This window comes from Solanum stenotomum, chromosome 11 (genome assembly GCF_019186545.1).
Source record: "Solanum stenotomum isolate F172 chromosome 11, ASM1918654v1, whole genome shotgun sequence".
Taxonomy (NCBI): Eukaryota; Viridiplantae; Streptophyta; class Magnoliopsida; order Solanales; family Solanaceae; genus Solanum; species Solanum stenotomum.
In genome coordinates this window covers 20,037,300-20,056,824 of record NC_064292.1, presented here as the reverse complement: position 1 = coordinate 20,056,824, position 19,525 = coordinate 20,037,300, and the positions used below count along the sequence as shown (strand labels likewise).

General features: G+C 35.7%; 2 protein-coding genes across 2 annotated transcripts; both read left to right on the top strand.

The window, feature by feature from the left end:
• The first annotated feature begins 615 nt into the window (after positions 1-615).
• On the top strand, positions 616-3,772 carry LOC125845432 (phosphatidylinositol/phosphatidylcholine transfer protein SFH12-like). Its single transcript, XM_049524935.1, has 13 exons — positions 616-726; positions 834-1,098; positions 1,174-1,273; positions 1,345-1,611; positions 1,688-1,765; positions 1,865-1,966; positions 2,051-2,100; positions 2,273-2,372; positions 2,454-2,546; positions 2,635-2,733; positions 2,862-2,985; positions 3,104-3,504; positions 3,582-3,772. The coding sequence occupies exons 1-13, from the start codon at positions 678-680 to the stop codon at positions 3,666-3,668; spliced, it is 1,815 nt and encodes a 604-aa protein (XP_049380892.1). The 5' UTR covers positions 616-677; the 3' UTR covers positions 3,669-3,772.
• A 9,310-nt stretch (positions 3,773-13,082) lies between these two features.
• On the top strand, positions 13,083-13,637 carry LOC125845737 (DEAD-box ATP-dependent RNA helicase 28-like). Its single transcript, XM_049525271.1, has one exon. It carries the CDS (start codon positions 13,083-13,085, stop codon positions 13,635-13,637), a length of 555 nt encoding a protein of 184 aa, XP_049381228.1.
• Positions 13,638-19,525: the final 5,888 nt, after the last annotated feature.

The window sequence follows — 19,525 nt, the reverse complement described above, 5'->3', positions numbered from 1 at the left end:
AAAGAAGGTTAAAATTTAGCAGGAAGGTGAAATGGTAGTACGTATGGAAATTAATTAAGAAGATGCATGAGAGACGTACGGTTAGGTAGTTGGTTGGAAGAAAGAGGGCCAATGATTTGTTTATTATAATATGATAATGTGTGTATGGTTCGAAAATAAAAAATTAGAGAAACTTTATAGCTTGTCCATTCACTTATTTATAAGGATCCCCGTTTGTTTCGTGCAGAGTTGTTAGGTAATTTAAGAGAAAACTCCTCCATATTTTCTTATTGTCCCTGCCATTTCTTTTTTGTCACTGGTAATCATGAATACCCTTCACCCCACGTAAAATTTCTTTTCTTTTTATATATGTACTCACCTCAACATATAAATTGTTAAATTTTCATAATAATAATAATAATAATTAATGAGATAACTAGTTTGTTTTTCATTTAATTTGAACATTGGTTTTTCTAATGTAAAGTTTCATCACTTTGTGCTGTTTGTTTCCCTTTAATTCTTCCTTCACTACAAACGGAACCTGATTTGTCTTTTCGTTTTGTACGAAATGAATTTCAATTGATATTGTATAATAAAATTGCGCTAATGATTTGAAATTTATTTCTCACTTTGATTTGATAGGTGTACGCATTCAGCAAGAGAGTAAATTGACACAAATATTTTTTTGACCTGCAATCATGAGTGGCAAAATGTCAACAGGACCTCTTGAACGACCACTCAGGCCAAGTAAGCTACCCTTAATCTTGAACTGGAGGTTGAAATCGATGAAATTATCTTGGATTTAGAATCTTGTTAGGCGATGTGTAAAATATATTTCATAATGTTGTGTACAGGTATGGAAAAGATTGATATTGAAAACACTGAGGAGGATAAGAAGCCAAGGCTTGGGTCATTCAAGAAAAAGGCACTTAATGCCTCCAACAAATTTAGACAATCTTTAAAAAAAACTGGCCGTAGAAATAGTAGCAGGGTCATGTCTGTTGTGTTTGAGGATGAGCATGATGCGGAGGAATCAAAGTCAGTTGATGCCTTTCGTCAAGCACTTATATTGGATGAATTACTTCCTGCACAACATGACGATTATCATATGATGCTAAGGTAAATTCATTAAATTCACATGTGATGCAATGTTTGATGCCTGATGACAATTGTATTTGTACTTGATATATACAGGTTTTTGAAGGCCAGGAAATTTGAATTAGAGAAATCAAAGCAGATGTGGTCTGATATGATTAGTTGGAGGAAGGAATTTGGTGCAGACACTATCATGCAGGTACTTTACTTTGAAATATTCAGTAACGAAATTTGAATTAGATAAATCAAGTTTTATTACCTCTTTCTTAGGACTTTGAGTTCAAGGAAAAGGAGGAAGTCGTCAAATACTATCCTCAAGGGCATCATGGAGTTGACAAAGAAGGAAGACCAGTTTATATCGAAAGAATTGGTCAAGTAGATTCTACCAAGCTCCTACAAGTCACAACAATGGACCGATATCTTAAGTACCATGTGCAGGAGTTTGAGAGGACGTTCAACGACAAATTGCCAGCCTGCTCCATTGCAGCAAAAAAACATATTGATACAAGCACAACAATTTTGGATGTGCAAGGAGTGGTATGTTTGGATATTTCTTCCATAGGAAGTTTATAGCAATTACTAACTTAATTTACATCAATAATGAATGCCTCAGGGACTTAAAAATTTCAACAAATCAGCAAGAGAACTTCTTCAATGCCTCCAAGGTGTTGATGGCAACAATTATCCAGAGGTACTTGTTCTCTCGCTCGGCTGAAGCCATTAGACATACTTTTTGATGAAAATTTTCAAGTTTGTGTTGCTTACATGAATATTTTTATCCACTGTTTAGAGCTTGTGTCGTATGTATATCATCAATGCTGGTTCTGGATTCAGGCTATTATGGAACTCTGTTAAGTCATTCCTTGACCCCAAGACCACCGCAAAGATAAACGTAAGCCTAAATTCATCTTCAATCAGAATGGACTGCCTCTATGATTTTCATAGGAATAATAAATTCATGCTTCTTTCTTCTTAGGTTCTTGGTAACAAATACCAGAGCAAGTTGCTTGAAATAATTGATGCCAGGTAAATACAGGTGAACTTAAATATTCTCTTCAAGCATACCTCCAACTAATGTGCAACTCTGATTCTAGTAAAAAAAGTATAAGAAATTATCTATTTAGTATGAATTTTGCATGACTAACTAAAGTTCATAAATAGAGGCTAAAGAGAGTTGTTTGTCACTGCCTTGCATCAGCGAACTTCCAGAGTTCTTAGGCGGTACTTGCACTTGTGAGGACAAAGGAGGATGTATGCTTTCTGATAAAGGGCCATGGAATGATCCAGAAATAATGAAGGTTAATTTCATCCCTCTAGTGTTAAGTACGTTTGAACGATGCAATTGCCATTTCCATTGATATATGATTAATTTATGCCAGATGGTTCACAGTGGTATGCATAAATGCACAAAGAAAACTTCCATTCCAGTTGATGAGAAAACAATTTCAGAGGATGGGAATGCCAAGCCAAAGGTGCCTGCCTCATCTAATCTTCCATTTTTGTTGTTTTCTGATTCTTTATAATAACATTTTAGTGAAGTGATTTCAATACATGTTGTAGGACGCAAAGAAGAGCAATTCTATTAATATGAGAACTGCATCTTCCAAGATCCAGCGGGATCACGTGTCACCTACACAGCTCTCCACTGTCCACGAGGAAGTAAGGTTCTTCTTCATCCACCACATAGTAGAATAGAATCCACATGAAATGAGCTTGAGCTTCACTATAATAAAAGCATACTAATGCATTTGCTTATTCCATACTAACAAATTGAAATGTTTTTATAGGATGATATAAATAAGAAGCATCCTAGTGCATATGATCGTGATAAATACATCCCTGTTGTTGACAAAGTAATTGATCCAACTATTCCTAAAGCTACAAAAGCGGACAACTACGCCATTGCTAAAGGTACACCCTCTCATTAATTGTATACCACATGTTTTAATAGTTGATCAGTTAAAAATCTGGTTTTGCTTTCGGTGTTTTGTAGTATATATTAACTATTACATATATTCCCTGTTTTCAGCTTCAGATTTCTTACCCATGCATGATATTTCTAAGTCCCCCGATGGATTTAGCAACCACCTTTTCACAGGAGTGATGACATTTGTGATGGGTGTGGTGACAATGGTGCGAATGACACGCAACATGCCAAGAAAGCTTACAGATTCGACTCTCTTGTCAGGTTCTTTAAAAGGAGTTGATATGCATGTTAAACCAGTACATGGTCAAGAATATCGGTTGAGTGGACCTGCCATCTCAAATAATGAGTACTTCAGCATGATGAAACGAATGGGAGAGCTAGAGGAGAAGGTTATTAGTCTTAGCAACAAACCTAGTTCCTTACCACCGGAAAAAGAGGAAATGCTTAACAATGTCATGAGTCATGTTGATAAATTGGAGCAAGAGCTTTGTGCAACCAAAATGGTACTTACTTGTCTTGATTATCATTTAATATTATTACTCCATATGCATACAACTAATATTATTATTATTATTGGCAGGCACTTGAGACAGCCCTTTCCCGTCAAGAGGAGCTCTTAGCCTACATTGAGAAGAAGAAGAAAAAAAAGAATTTCTTTGGTTTTTAAGCCAACACACACAAGAAATAATGTTGTTTGAGTGGCCGATGACTCAAAGCTTATTTAAATTCTGCATCTGCAAATTGCAATGCAAGTTAATATGAGCTACTGTATATGATCTGATCTGAGCCGGCTATTGCTTCTTTTTAGATTTTCATTCAGCAACAATTGCTTCTTAATTTGCGGCTTGCATTTTTGCTTCTAATTAGTTTTCTGTGTATATATGATGGATAAGAGCAGTTTGCATTAGTTCTAATTCATATTCTTGCCTTACCTTTCTTCTTTAACATACTTTCCCATCTTGCTTCCTTCTCCTCTGTCAAATTATAGTACTGGATTTTCAAATACAAGAGCTAGGTCACAAAATATCACACTTCCATCATCTCAAAAACAAATTATTGCACGATACATTATTTTCAAACGATAAAAATATGTGGTACTCAATTTTCAAAATCCCCAGAATATTTTACTGCAGTTGGTGCCAACAACATCCAAATATTTGTTTATCCCTAAAATGGTATGTCAAATAGAGTACATATGCATCCATATCTAATGACACTACTACAAATATCATCTTTATACAACTAAACTAGTATTTGGACACGTGCGTTACACGTATATCCCATATTATATGCTTGCATAATATATATCTATAGTTATAAATCTATGTATAAATTTTTTTAAAAAAATTGATTGCAATATAAATTGAAAAACATGTATAGGATAAGAAATCAAAACAGATACCCTCAAATTTCAAACTAGAAGCGTAATAAGAATATGTACTTCTAATGAGTTTAATCAATCATACCTCGCAATAACCCCTGCAATTCATTGAGAAACTTTCAATCTATGCATCAACATTCAACAGTGTTTATATAAAGAAAACTTGAAATGCATAACAATAATTATATCTGTATTTTTGAAAACACTATAAAGTCAATTTTTCTTTTTGCATTATAATATGGATTGCACACAACAACTTCTATTAAAAAAATGGAAAGACAAAATTAGGAAAAATAATATCAATAAATTGGAATGAAAAATGTAAAATTGCAATAAGAGGAAGAGAAGGAAAAAAACAGTAGAATATATTTACCTAAACATGAATAAGGAAGTATGTTGAGTGAAAGAAGAGTAATGCAAAAGTGTGAGCTGATATATGGAGGAAATTGACAAGTATAATAATATGTATTGAATAATGAAAAAACAACTCTTCAATTTCTGCAAAATCTTTATAACTACGAGCTCAATATAATATAAATTTATTAATTTAATAAATGACATAAATAAATAACATACACTGTATGTATGTGTAGTTAATAGGATAGTGAAAAAGACTTTCTGAAATTATTTTTATCTCTTTAAAGTATTTTTTGAACTTATAATATTAGTGCTATAGAAAATCATAAAAAGTCATAAGCTACTACAAATTTTTATAGTAATTATTTTATTAAATTATATACCTATTATTTATTTTTAATTATTTATAAATTATAATCATTCCAGAAATGTATAAACTAATTTTGGAAAGCTTGTAAAATGAGAGAAATTATTATTTCCAATCATTATTTTAGCTATTATTAACATTTAGTATGACAACATTTAAAAAAACAGTCGCCTTTAAATATTCATTGTTTCTAAATTAACATAGCCAAGAATTTGAAATGTTTTGATGTTTTGTTTATCTAAACACGTAGAGTTTCGTTTTTGAACCTGAAACATGTAATTAATCCTTGTGAAGGGGTAAAATGGTAATCCAACTTTAAATGTTGGAGCTTCCCACTTTTAGTAATATATGATTTGTTATTTTAATGACAATTAACACTCTTTGTAAATGTTCATAAAGCCTATAGTGACATTGGATCAAATGACAATTAAAATACCATATAACTCGTGATATATGTTGTTATTTAGTTTTGATGATTTGACAAACAAAGGGATCTTGTATGGGGACCTGATCCCGTTTGTGAACGGTATTCATATTCGTGAAAACGACAGTTGGAAATAGTACACTGCCAACAACAATCATGTAGGAGCGTGACATGCGTCTGTTGCAGTGTAGCAGAGTCATTGGCCGATGGTGTTACTGTCCTTACTTTTGGGTTTTCGTGTCTATCATATATAAGGCCATCTAATGACTTTTTTTACTATTTAATTAATTAAAAAATTTATAACATTAATGAAGGGGTAAAATGGTAATCCAACTTTAAAGGTTGGAGCTTTCCACTTTTAGTAATATATGATTTGTTATTTTAATGACAATTAACACTCTTTGTAAATGTTCCTAAAGCCTATAGTGACATTAGATCTAATGACAATTAACTAATGCCGGTAAATTATTTACTACTCAGTTAGTGTTTTTTCTTTTAACTAAAGTTTTTGGTTCCTTGGACCATTGTATATTTATTGCCGCTAAAAATTATTTTTGTTGTAGAGTCAAACATATAGAACATATGTTCTTTACAAAAAAAAATACCATATAACTCGTGATATATGTTGTTATTTAGTTTTGATGATTTGACAAACAAAGGGATTTGGTAAGGGGACTTGATCCCATTTGTGAACGATATTCATATTCATGAAAATGATAGCTGAAAATAGTACACTGCCAACACCAGTCATGTAGAAGCGTGGCACGCGTCTGTTGCAATGTAGCAGAGTCATTGGCCAATGGTGTTACTATTCTTACTTTTGGGTTTTCGTGTCTATCATAGCTAAGGCCAACATCATAAGACTCAACCTTAGGTTTTTTCACTCTCAAAAAGGATTGAAGAATATTGCAAAGGCCACTCACCAGAAATATCTTCCTAAAGAACTACAAGAGACCTGATAGAGTTGTCTTCGTTCCTAGTTTTCTTAGGTTTATATTTCAATGTTTCACATTGTAGATCTATTCCTATACTATAAAGGAAGTAGATCAGTGTTTGTTTTATTAGTTTCCTTTGGAGTCATAGCTAGAGTTAGTTATTGGAGTTGTTGAAGTCTAAATCAACTAGAGTTAGTTGTTTTAGTGGGCAATAGAGTTATTTCTTAGGTAATGGTGTAGTAGAGTTACTACATCAAGGGGGAAGGGAATTAGAGTTAGATTCCTAGGTTACAAGAGTTTGTAATCTGAACATTGCTCCATTTTGAGTGAAATGGAGTTAGGTTGAAATCCTGTGAGTACAGGTCGTGGTTTTCACCGCCCTTGAGCAAGGGGTTTCCACGTAAAACTGCTTGTGTCTTTTACTTTATCATTTGTATTTTTATTATTGTTCTTGTTAGGTTAAGGGACATGGTCCGTTGACGAATAATGGATGCACGCATTCTATCAATTAGTATCAAAGCCTGGGCTCTCTAACTGGTTAACACCTAGAGGAATTCCTGTGGAAGAATGGTTGCTCCACTAAACCTAGAGGAAGGACAATCAACAACAAGGCTCCCCATGATTCAATGACCAGTTCTATAGCTGGTGGAAAACGAGAATGCACGACTTCTTAATGGCTGAAGACAGCAAGCTGTGGGATGTAGTGCTCGACGGTCCATATGTTTCGACTGTTGAAGTAAAGGAAGGACGATAGGAAGAAGATCGAGAAGGACTATAAGGCTAAAAAGTTGTTAGTGTGTGGAATCGGAGCTGAGGAGTACAATAGAATCTCTGCTTGTGAGTCAGCCAAAGAAATTTGGGACTGCCTTAAAACGGCTCAAGAAGGCACTCAACAAGTAAATGAGTCAAAGGTGGACATGCTTACTACTTAATATGAGAACTTTACTATGAAGGAGGGTGAAACTATTCATGATATGCAAACCAGGTTCTCATCCATCACAAATGAGCTATGCTGTCTGGGAGAGACCATTGATCTAAGAAAACAGGTCAGGAAGATACTCAGAATTCTTCCTAAGTCTTGGGCCAGCAAGGTCAATGCCATTATTGAAGCTAAAGACCTGAAAGTACTGACAATGGACACCCTTATTGGAAATCTTCAAACTCATGAGATGAACAAAAATTAGGAAGTGGCAAAGAAGGAAATAAAGAGGGACAAGTCACTAGCTCTCAAAGTGACTTCTAGTGACACTTCTGAAGATGATTAAGACATGGCATACCTCACTAGAAGATCTCAAAAATTAGTGAGGAAGCATGGAGGTTTTAGAAATGAAGGGAACTTCAGCAGAGCTGCTAATACAAATGACTTATGGCACAAGTGTGGAAAACCAAGGCATTTCATCAGAGATTTCCCTATGCACAAGGTTGAACATAAAGACTATGCAAATACCGAAGGAAATAAAGACAAGAGAAGGGACCCGATCCCTGATATGAAAGGAAGAAAAGCTGCTGCTGATTATGTCATGAAGAAGGCTCTAGGTGTCTGGGAGATTCTTCAAGTGACTCAGAGGGGACTAAACATCCTGAAGACGCCTCCTTGCTTACATTTAAAGATGATGAGGATCCTTATGATGAAATTTTTTCCTTCATGGCAAAGTCTGATAATGAGGAAGCTGAAGAAGATGTAACTCTTTCTGAACTTAAACAGAACTAGCATGTTTACTCTATTAAATGATTGAGAAATTTAGCTGTTGTTTTGATCGACTCAATCACTGAGTTGACCACTGAAAAGGGTGTCATGAATAAGAGTCTGGATATTTTTCATGATGAAAAGGTTGCCTTGGTTTCTCAAATGTTTGTAAGGGAAGAACGAATGATGGTTCTTGAATATGAAAATCTAGAACTTAGGGAGAAATTAAGGGATAATTGTGGTAAAGGGAAGGGTGAAGCTAGCAGTCTACAACTCGAATTAGAAACTAGCTTGAATACCTCTGAAATGAAACTGAATATGGCCTTAGGGAGAAATGATCCATTAGAAAGGGACCTGGTTCGTATCAAAGAAGAACTGAAAAATTCCCTCAAATGGACCAATTCCTCGAAATTGCTTGCAAATTGTACTAGTCAGGGTCAAAATGATGGGAAGGGTTTAGGAAGCGTGAACATAAGTCCTCCCTATAATCCTCATAGCAAGTATGTTTCATTGTCTGACAATCTGTTGTGCCTTTTTTGTGGGTGCAATGGTCATCTGAAGAAGGATTGCCCGGCTTGGAAGAGAACTTAAGAAAGGATTTCAAACTACTCCAAACGGAAAATAATTCAGAACATGGGACCTGGTCCTAGTTCTAGCTCTTCTCATCACAACAGAAAGCCCATCTTACCATACTAGACAAAAAATTCTCTCATTATGCCTTTATTTGTTTACTATGACTCAGACTGAAGTGGTTTCCCAAATCTAAAAAGTAATCCATTTTGCAGGGGAGTGGAGGAAATAACACATGGACAGTGGATGTTCGAAGCATATGACTGGAAAGATTGAGAACTTCCTCTCACTCAAGGAACATCAAGGTGGAGGTATCTCTTTAGGTAATGGAAAGAAAAGATATATTCTGGGAGTTGGGAGAATTGGAAAATCTGTTGAACATTCTATTGAGAATGTATACTATGTGAATGGGTTGAAATATAGTCTTCGCAGTGTCTCGCAAATTTGTGAAAAAGGCAATGAGGTTAGATTCTTGTCAGAAAAGTTCATTGTTACAAATCTGATTTCAAGGGAGGTAATCTTAACGGCTAGAAGGTGCAAGAACATGTATCTTGCTGATGTGGATACTGCCCAAAGAGATAATCTAACCTGTCTTAGTGCCCAAAGTGAAAATGCTAACTTGTGGCACAGAAGACTTGGTCATGTGAGCTCCTCTCTGCTGAACAAACTAGTATCTAGGGACCTGGTTCGTGGATTACCAAAGCTGAAGTCCAGTGATGATAAAGTGTGTAATGCATGTGTCAAAGGGAAGCAGATCAGATCATCCTTCAAATCCAAGAAACAAGTGAGTAAAACAAGACCTCTTGAGTTAATTCACATGGATCTGTGTGGCCCTGTGAAGATTCAAAGTAGAGGTGGAAAGAAGTATATACTAGTGATTGTGGATGATTATTCAAGGTTCACTTGGACTATGTTTCTAAGGTCCAAAGATGAATCGTTTGATGTGTTGATGGTATTTGTCAAAATGATTTAGACAAAGCTGAACTGCAAGATCGCAGGGATCAAGTCTGATCATGGACCTGCGTTTGAAAATGCCAAGCTTAACATTTTTTGTGCGGAAAATGGCATTCACCATAACTCTTCAGCTTTAAGAACACCTCAGCAGAATGGTGTGGTTGAAAGGAACAATAGAACTCTGGTCGGCATTACCAGAACCATGATTATTGATTCAAGTCTTTCGAAGAACTTCTGGGCTGAGGCAGTCTACACTTCTTGTTATGTGACCAACAAGTGTTTGATTAGGTCCATTCTGAACAAAACTCCTTATGAGCTTGTATATAATAGAAAGCCTCAATTGAGTTATCTGAGGGCTTTTGGGTGCAAATGTTTTGTACTAAACAATGGGAAGGATTATTTGGGTAAATTTGATCCTAGAAGTGATGAAGGAGTGTTTGTGGGATATTCCTCTTCAAGTAAAGCTTGTAGAGTCTACAATAAGAGGAATCTATGCATGGAAGAAAGTGTTCGTGTGATCTTTGACGAGACTGGTGGTATTAAAGATCTTGAGAACTAGGATGATAATGAGCTAGAAGAACTTCTTCAGATTCAGAGAGATAGTCTGACTGAGTTACAAACTGAAAGATATCAAGATCCAATTGTTGTTGAACCAGATCAAATTGAAGAAGTCATTGAAGATGTTGAACCTAAAGAGGGACCTGGTCTGTTTAATAATGCTCAACCAGAAGATTCAGTTCAACCTGTAAATAAAGATTATGTGAATGAAGAAGAGGAAGCTGATCAACCTCAACCCTTAACTACTAAGTTAGGGTGGAAGCACAAGTCCTCCCATCCTCTTGATAATCTCATTTCTCCTTTGAACTCTGGAATGCAAACTAGGTCAAAAACTAGAAATCTAGTTGCATTCTCAACTTTCATATCGAATATTGAGCTAAAGAATATCAAGGAGGCGTTGAAAGATGATGATTGGGTGAATTCAATGCAAGAGGAACTTCACCAATTTGTACGGAGTAAAGTATGGCATCTGGTTCCTAGGCCCCCTGATAGAACTGTTACAAAAACTAGATGGGTGTTCATAAACAAAATGGATGAACATGGCACTATTACAATGAATAAATCAAGACTGGTGGTGCAGGGGTATAACCAAGAAGAAGGCATTTACTATGATAAAACCTTTTTTACTGTGGCAAGAATGGAGGCTATCATAATTCGCATTGCCTTTGCAGCGTTTATGAAGTTCAAACTGTTTCAAATGGATATAAAAAGTGCATTCCTAAATGGTTATCTGAAAGAAAAGGTCTATGTGAAACAACCCCCTGGATTTGAAGATGTTGAATACCCAAACCATGTGCTCAAGCTGCGCAAGGCTCTTTATGGCTTGAAACAAGATCCCAGAGCTTGGTATGAGAGACTGTCCAAGTTTCTTCTGGAAAATGGTTTTAAAAGAGGCAGAATTGATAATACCCTCTTCTTGAAAACAAGAGGTAAAAAATTGCTCATTATTCAGGTGTATGTTGATGATATCATCTTTGGGGAAACTTCTGAGGTAATGTGTGGAGAATTCACTTCACTTATGGGAAATGAATTTTAAATAAGCATGATGGGAGAATTGAGTTTCTTCTTGGGGTCGCAGATCAAATAAGCTTCAAATGGTACCTCAATTTGTCAAGAAAAGTATATCAAGGAGTTGTTGAAGAAATTTCAGATGATGGATGAAAAGCCTATTGCCCCCATGGGAACAAACTCAAAACTGGATGTTGATGACTCTGGTCCTATAGTGAATGAAATTATGTTTAGAGGCATCATTGGTTCATTGCTGTACCTGACAACAAGTAGACCTGATATTGTATTCAATGTGGGTATATGTGCTAGGTTTCAAGCATGTCCCAAGGAGTCTCATCTGAAAGCTGCAAAACAGATCTTAAGGTATTTGAAGAAAATTGGGGACCTAGTCTTTTTCTATCCTTCAGGAGACTTTCAAACTTGTAGGATATGCAGATGCAGATTATGTAGGGTATCAAGTTGATAGAAAGAGCACCTCAGGAATGAGCTAGTTCTTGGGATCTTCTCTTATTTTCTGGGAGACCAAAAAGCAAAATTCAATGGCTCTTTCTACAACTGAAGCAGAATATGTAGCAAATGCATCTTGTTGTGCTCAACTTCTGTGGATAAAACAACAACTTGAAGACTTTGGAGTGCTCACTCACACTATCCCTCTCATGTGTGACAATACAAGTGCTTTCAATATGGCTAAGAATCCAGTTCAGCATAAAAGGCCCAAGCACATTGATGTGGGACACCGCTTTTTGAGAGATAATGTTAAAAAGGGAACCATTTGTGTGAAGTATTAAAAGACTGAAGATCAAATTGCAGACATCTTTACCAAGGCTTTAAGCAAGGCAGTTTGAGAAAAACAGATTAAGGCTGGGAATGCTGAAGATTGACTGAATCAATCTCATCCAAAGGCATCAAACCCTCATTGTCTATGATTAGGAGGAAGGTATCCTTGATAACTGTAATGCTTACTTTGGTAAGATCAAACCCTTATTGGCTATGATTAGGAGGCAGGTATCCTTGATAACTGTAATGCTTGTTCTAACAAAGAAAGGACATACCAATCCTGAGATGATCATCTTCAAACTGCAGAGAGGGACCTGCTCTAGTCTCAAAGATTAGCATTTTGTGCATTATTTTTGAACTACTAACGAGAACCGTTATCAGTCATCCATCTTCTGACAGTTGTCCTATCGCTTTAAGTCCAAGCGGCGCATCTAATCAAAGGGACCTGACACACATGTTTGTTTCCTTATATACTTATTCCCTCGCCTTTCTTCTTAAATTTTTCAAACTTTCTTCTCAAACTTTTTCTGAAACCTTAGAAAATTCTCTCTTCCTTTCTTTTTCTCTTTTGCAATATGTCTCATTCTCCATCCTCCTCTAACAAAATGATGGAAGCCCTAAATTAAATAGACCTTGTTGCCTTCTATTCTCGGTCAAGTAACCCTTCCTCAATCATTCCTCTGGTTGACATATCTGGATCCAGTAGCCAACCCCCCATATGCTTGAACCTTCACTAGAACTGAATGCTCCCTTAAAGTTATCCTAACCTGGTCCTCCTCTCTCCATCTTATCTGATCTTCTATTCGAAAGAGATCTTCCTGAAGGAAAAACCTCTAAATCTAACATCCTTGCTTCAAGTTAGGAGTTAGTAGTTGAAAGTCTTGCAGAAATGAGGATAGGCTTGAGAACTCTTTTTTTTTCTGAAAAAAGAACTCTGGAAGACTCCCTTAAAACCCATGAACCAATGTTTGACAGAACACCAATAGTTGGTCTTCCTCATGTCTCTTTAACTGAAGAAGAAGATGAGGACAACATTTCTCTTTGATGGACTGTACAGAGAAGGATGGTTCCCATCTCCAACAAAGGAAAGGAGAAAGTGAGAGAAGAAACACCAACAAGGCAGTATTCCACTAGGGGTGCTACTCAGAAGTTTATGAATGATGAAATAAAGGCAAACAAAGTTAGTACTATAGAAAGTAGAAGAAGAAAGAAGTCTGGATTACAAGAAAAGGTTGTTCCTGATGAAGGGGTAGTGGAAGTTTCAAATGAACAAGAGGACTGTGCCACTGTATCTGAGGATATTATCTCTGCAGTGGAGAAGAGAAGGAAAGAAACACTGGGCAAGAAGAAGGAAAAACCTAAAAACAAAAAATCATCAGGAAAAAGGGCTACTGTGTCAAAGAAGGGAAAAAATAAGGTAAAGGAGACATCTAAGAGAAAGAGAGAATTGTCACCTGACACTGACAAACTATTTGGAAAATCAGAGTCCGAGCCTGAAGAGGGACTAGGTTCGAAAAGTAAAAAGGTGATGGCTGAGAAGAAATGGTCTAAAGAGGGTATTTTCAATAACCTAAGGCAACAAAAGGTTCTTAACGGGAGGGTTTTTGACCTGAGATAATCTCAAAACCAGGGATGTGCACTCTGGCTGATGTAGTTGAAATCCAATCATGGACCCACTTGTTCACAAACCACACTCATGTTCTACATGAGCAACAGGTGAGGGATTTCTACTACAATGCTGAGTTTATTGAGGATGGTAGCATCAACACACGAGCAAGTGACAAGATCCTTTATTTCAATAAGGAGAGATTGGGTTAAATCTTGAAAGTTCCCAGGGAAGGGATTAGGTCTGTGGTCGGGAAATTCTGCTCCAAGGGCTTCACTAAGGAATGTGGCTAACTTACCAAGCTGAACTGTGCTGGGATCTCCAAGAAACTTCTCAAAGGGGATTATCAACTACTTTTCAAGTTTGTCAACAAAGAGCTCCTTCCAAGATCTGAGAAAAGGACATTTTCTTCTGTGGCTGATCTGTTTTTGATGGAGGTACTAAGAACCTTTGAGCCCTTGAATCTTCCTGCCTTCATGTTAGAGCACATGTACAAGACGGTTATAACAAAAAAAATAAAAGCATGACATGGGGTATGGTTACTTCCTGACCAAAGTGTTCAAACACTTGGACATTCCTCTCAAAGCAAGAACAATTGGGACTGTAAAACAATCTTTCTCCATGATCACTCTTGTTGAGTTTGAGTGCATGGAAGGAAGAACATGGAATCTAAGAAAAATGTCAGAGTTGGTGGTTAAGCAGGGTCAACTAAAGAATGAATTGGAAGAGATGACTGCCTTGGTAAGCAAAAGAGATGCAAAGATAGCTTTACTGAAGGCACAATCGGCAAAAGCACAAACAGAGGGACCTGGTTCAGCTGAAATCTCTGAGTTGAGAAAGAAGAATGAAACCCTCTTGGCCCAAAATGCTGATATGAAAGATAAGTTGATCAAATACCATGATGCTTCAAATGATCGTCCCACTCTTGTCATCCAATCCCTTACCCAAAAGCCTCCCTCCTCCTAGTCCCTTTCTAATCCCCAGACCAAGTCCTCCCTCTCTCCCTTTATCCTTTTGTGGGCAGTGTCCCGGGTTCTCTTAGTATTTTGATTATAATGTATTGAATGTTTTCTTTAAATGCAATGAAGTGGATCTCTGCTTAGTACATGGCCTTTCTTACTTTAATGCTTTTCATTTATGCTTGTGTTGCCAATGGCCATGTTCTTACTAATCTTGCTTATTGTTAATCTTAGTTTACTGTCTCTTTTTTTATGATTCTAAAAGGGGGAAAATGTTTGTATGCTTAGGTTGGTAGATTGGTGGATGTAGGGTGATTGATGGAAGTAAGGAGGGTTGGTAGATTAGTGGACGTAAGGTGATTGCGGGAAGCTTGTTGACAGGGGGGAAATTGTTAATTGTTTGTCATCATCATAAAGGGAGAAAATATTATTTAGTTTTGATGATTTGACAAACAAAGGTATCTGGTAAGGGGACCTGATCTCATTTTTGAACGCTATTCATATTTGTGAAAACGACAACTGGAAATAGTACACTACCAACAACAGTCCTACAAGAGTGCGACACGCGTCTGTTGTAGTGTAGCAGAGTCGTTGGCCAATGGTGTTACTGGCCTTACTTTTGGGTTTTCGTGTCTATCATATATAAGGCCAACATCATAAGATTCAACCTTAGTTTTCGCACTCTCTCAAAAAGGATTGAAGAATATTGCAAAGGCCAAATATTTTCCTGAAGAACTACAAGGGACCTAATAGAGCTATCTTCATTCCTAGTTTTCTTAGGTTTATATTTCAGTGTTTCACATTGTAGATCTATTCCTATACTATAAAGGAAGTAGATCATTTCATGTTTTTATCAGTATCTTTTGGAGTCAAAACTAGAGTTAGCTATTGGAGTTGTTGAAGTCTAAATCAACTAGAGTTAGTTGTTTTAGTTGGCAATGGAGTTATTGCTTAGGTAATGGTGTAGTAGAGTTACTACATCAAGGAGGAAGGGATTTAAAGTTAAATTCGTAGTTGACAAGAGTTTGTGATCTGAACATTGCTATGATTTGAGTGAAATGGAGTTAGGTTGAAATCATGTTAGTACAGGTCGTGGTTTTCACCGCTCTTGAGCAAGGGGTTTTCACGTAAAACTTCTAGTGTCTTTTACTTTATCGTTTACATTTTTATTATTGTTCTTGCTGAGTCAAGGGACCTGGTCCGTTGACGAATAATGGACACACACATTCTATCATATGTAATGTATTGCCTTATAACAAGGAGTGTATGATACGAGTTGTTAGTTTACCATATTAATATTAATAAAAATGCATCCTTTGCATTGCCACATTGTGTGTCACTTATTTTCTGTTGGGCATTGCATCCTTTCCTTACTGTCATTTGTGTGTAATATTTAGTGGCATATATATGTTTTAATATGTTATAATCATTTAATAATTGTGCAATATTTGGTTTTGTAGATTAATGGCATTATATGCATTCTTTATCCTTACTAGTTAGTGGTTAAGTGTGCCCATTAGTTTCAGTAGTTTTTAGTAACTTATGTAATATTTAGGCCATTCATTTATCCATATTATTACCCACATTTTTCTTATTTATTGCAAGGAAGAATTCTTCACGCATAAATACCCATTATCTTACTTTGTATTGGAGATAAGAAATGTACAAGAAAATATAGTGGAAGAATAATGAGAAATATTATATTAAGGTTAATGTAGTGAAAGAGAGAGTTAAGACAAGGAAAAATATTCTAAGTCTTCAACTAATTCACTTTACAAAAGAGAGTAATTTTATGTCGAAGGAAAGTGCTATTTTTGTGAAGCTTTGGACTCTTCAGCTAATCCAAAATTATTTGAATTGTACCACATTGTTGGGTTGTATCCTAGAGGGGACTAGCCAACAATTATACTGCTAGATCGGTTTAGATTATACCATAGTGGACTTGACCTCCTTAAAGAGTGTGATATATATGCGCCTCAGCCTGAATAATTCGTTTATTCATTTTGTAATTTATTTTCAATTGTAATTTTTAAAATTTATGGTATATTACACCAACAATTTTAACGAGATTCAATTTTTATTATAGTTTGAAAATGTTGATTTAAAGATAGGAGATTTCAACACCATTCCGCTCAACGTCTCTCTCTTCAAGAAATGAAAGAGAAAAGTTGTACAGGTAAAGTAGTTTCCTACCTGCTTAATTCATGCAGAGAAAAGGTAAATAAACTTCTTACGTAATATTTCTCATGACTAAAATGATATTTCTCTTTATGGAACAAAATTGGTATTTAAATTTTTAAAATAGTGGGAGTTCGTGAAGTTAAAAAAAATCACTCTGAAAAATGTGATTTTTGCATCTGTGAGTAATGATATAAAATAGAGTAAGTGCATAGATTAATCTTTAAAAAATTACATGTTATTATTCACATATGCTTTGATGATTTTGGCTCTAACATCAGTGTTACCAAAGAAATTATGAAAAACATGTTGAATAGTCATTGTAACATCAAATATTTGGGTGAGATCAATTTCATTCTTGAAATGAAAAATAACATAAAACTTGTGATGGATCTTGTTCTTACCAAGTCACATTATGTTGAAAAATTGTGAAATACAATTTTGTTGCTTGTGTGAGTCTTGCAACTCATTTTGATTCAATTGTATGAAAATGATGTGGCAAATAAAAAAGGGTTTTGTTAGCCTAATAAAAATATGAGATATGTAACTAACAACTTGACTTGATGTTGCATTTGCAGTAAAAGTATTTAGCAGGTATAAGCGAACAATATGGAAAAACTTTGTGCTATTTGTTGGAAATGAGAAAAGTAATTTATATTATTTGCTAACTCTACTTTTGAGATTGAAGTAAAAAAAAATTAAGCTTCAACTAGAGAAAAAAGTGGATTGATTTATTGTATTAAACACTTTATTTTGAAAAATTAATTTTTCTAATTTTGATTAATTATGATAGCACCATTATTATTGGTAGAATACATATTGATGAAATAATATTGATCACTAGTATACCATCATTATTAATTATGTTAACATTTGTCATAGCCATCGAGTGTGATGAGATTGAAGCTCATAAATTGTCACGACCCAACCTACTGATTCAAGTGGACACATACTCTGGCACCTAGATAGAAGAACCTTAACCCCAAAACAAGGACATTAACTACGGAAGTGTACAAACTAAAACTAACGCCCTATTTACAAATAACAAAACAATTAACTTTACTTTAAAAAAGGTACTTTTAATAAGAATTAAACTGAACTCTTCTCAAGGAACTAGTCAAACTAGTTACACGAGCTTCTAAGAGAGTACAAAATTATGAAACAAAACACAACACAACTCCCACCATAAGGAAAGAGGACTAAAAGTTGTCGGGGATCGTGATCCTCTTTTCTGATGAAACAGTATTGAATCATGCAACCACACTATGCCAAGTGAGATAAAAAGAGTAATATCAGTACAAACAACATGTATTAGTAGACATTATCCATTGATCCGAATCCACCACATAATATCATGCAAATAAAAAAAAAACTTGGAGATAAAATTAGGATCCTGACCCTCTCAATCGCCACTATTATCCCACATAGAATTACCTTGGAAGCCATATGCCCTATCACAAATCACTCGCTTCCTTTCGCTGCCAACTCCACTATCTAGGTCATCCCACCCTCATATTAGATCTTAGTCTAACCCCTCTAACATATAGAGATGTGATGAATACAAGTCCACTATAAACTCCGTTAAACAAACTACTAGTCTCCCTCAAAATATCATGCCAACACCCTGACCCTTAACAAATTTATCAAACAGATAACATATAATCTTAATCACTGTTAGATACATAGCCTTGACTCCAAGTCCTCACTCAATCTTAACATTTATAGTTTAGATGGTACACAAAATTACCACTCTTTAGAATGCACTCTTAGCCTACACAAGAAACATCCTAGCATTTAAATACACCAGACTGCACCAGCAGGGACCAACATGTGATAATTATAACACAATAAATATTCCTGATTTACTCATAGAACCAACATGTAATTATCACATCACGATGAATTAAACCCAATTCTTTTGTGAAACCCACACACAAACGATTAGGGTACTAGGTGTGGTACACGCGCCAATCAGTAGTATATATAGTAGTACCCAAGCCGACCATGTATGACTATCTACGTGCCAAGCATGATACCCGAGCCAAATATTAATATATACTAGGCGTGGTACCCGAGCCAACCATTAGTATATACTAGGCTTAGTATGAGCCAACCATATGGATATCCTGTATCAAGCGTGGTAGCCGAGCAAATCATCAGTTACACAACATAGTTACAAACACAACCACGATGAACATAAATCACATTTTTACACCAATGAAACACATTTGTTGCATCTGATTGATAACCATATGATGTGAAGGGATCAAAAACCATTACCTATTGCAAAAGAATCTTTTTCTATATAATTCCTAATCATAAATCGATTACCCACAATCACTTATCCCAGAATAACACCCAACATTCATCACAAAATCAATATTAACTAAGAAAATCTATCCTCAGACTAAACCTCAACTAACAACAAATTCGACCCTCCAAACTCCATTCTCGAAGGCCTATACATCCAATCTCCTGACTCCCTACATGAAATTATGGAAATAAAGATAGGTCTGACTACTCACCTATGAAGAAACCTAGGCTATCTAGATGCCAAGAAACTGCAAAAGAACTCTGAATACAAAATGTTGGCTTCGTGGGGCTAAGTGTTGACGGGCATAGATCGGAAATCTATAGGTTTTAACCTTTTTGTGCTGAAATCTCTCTCCTCCATTAATCTTGAGCTTAAAGTGGCATAGGGAAATATTTGGAGTAACCCTCGTCTATTCTTTCAATGGAAAGTGAGAGGAAAAATAAAGACAT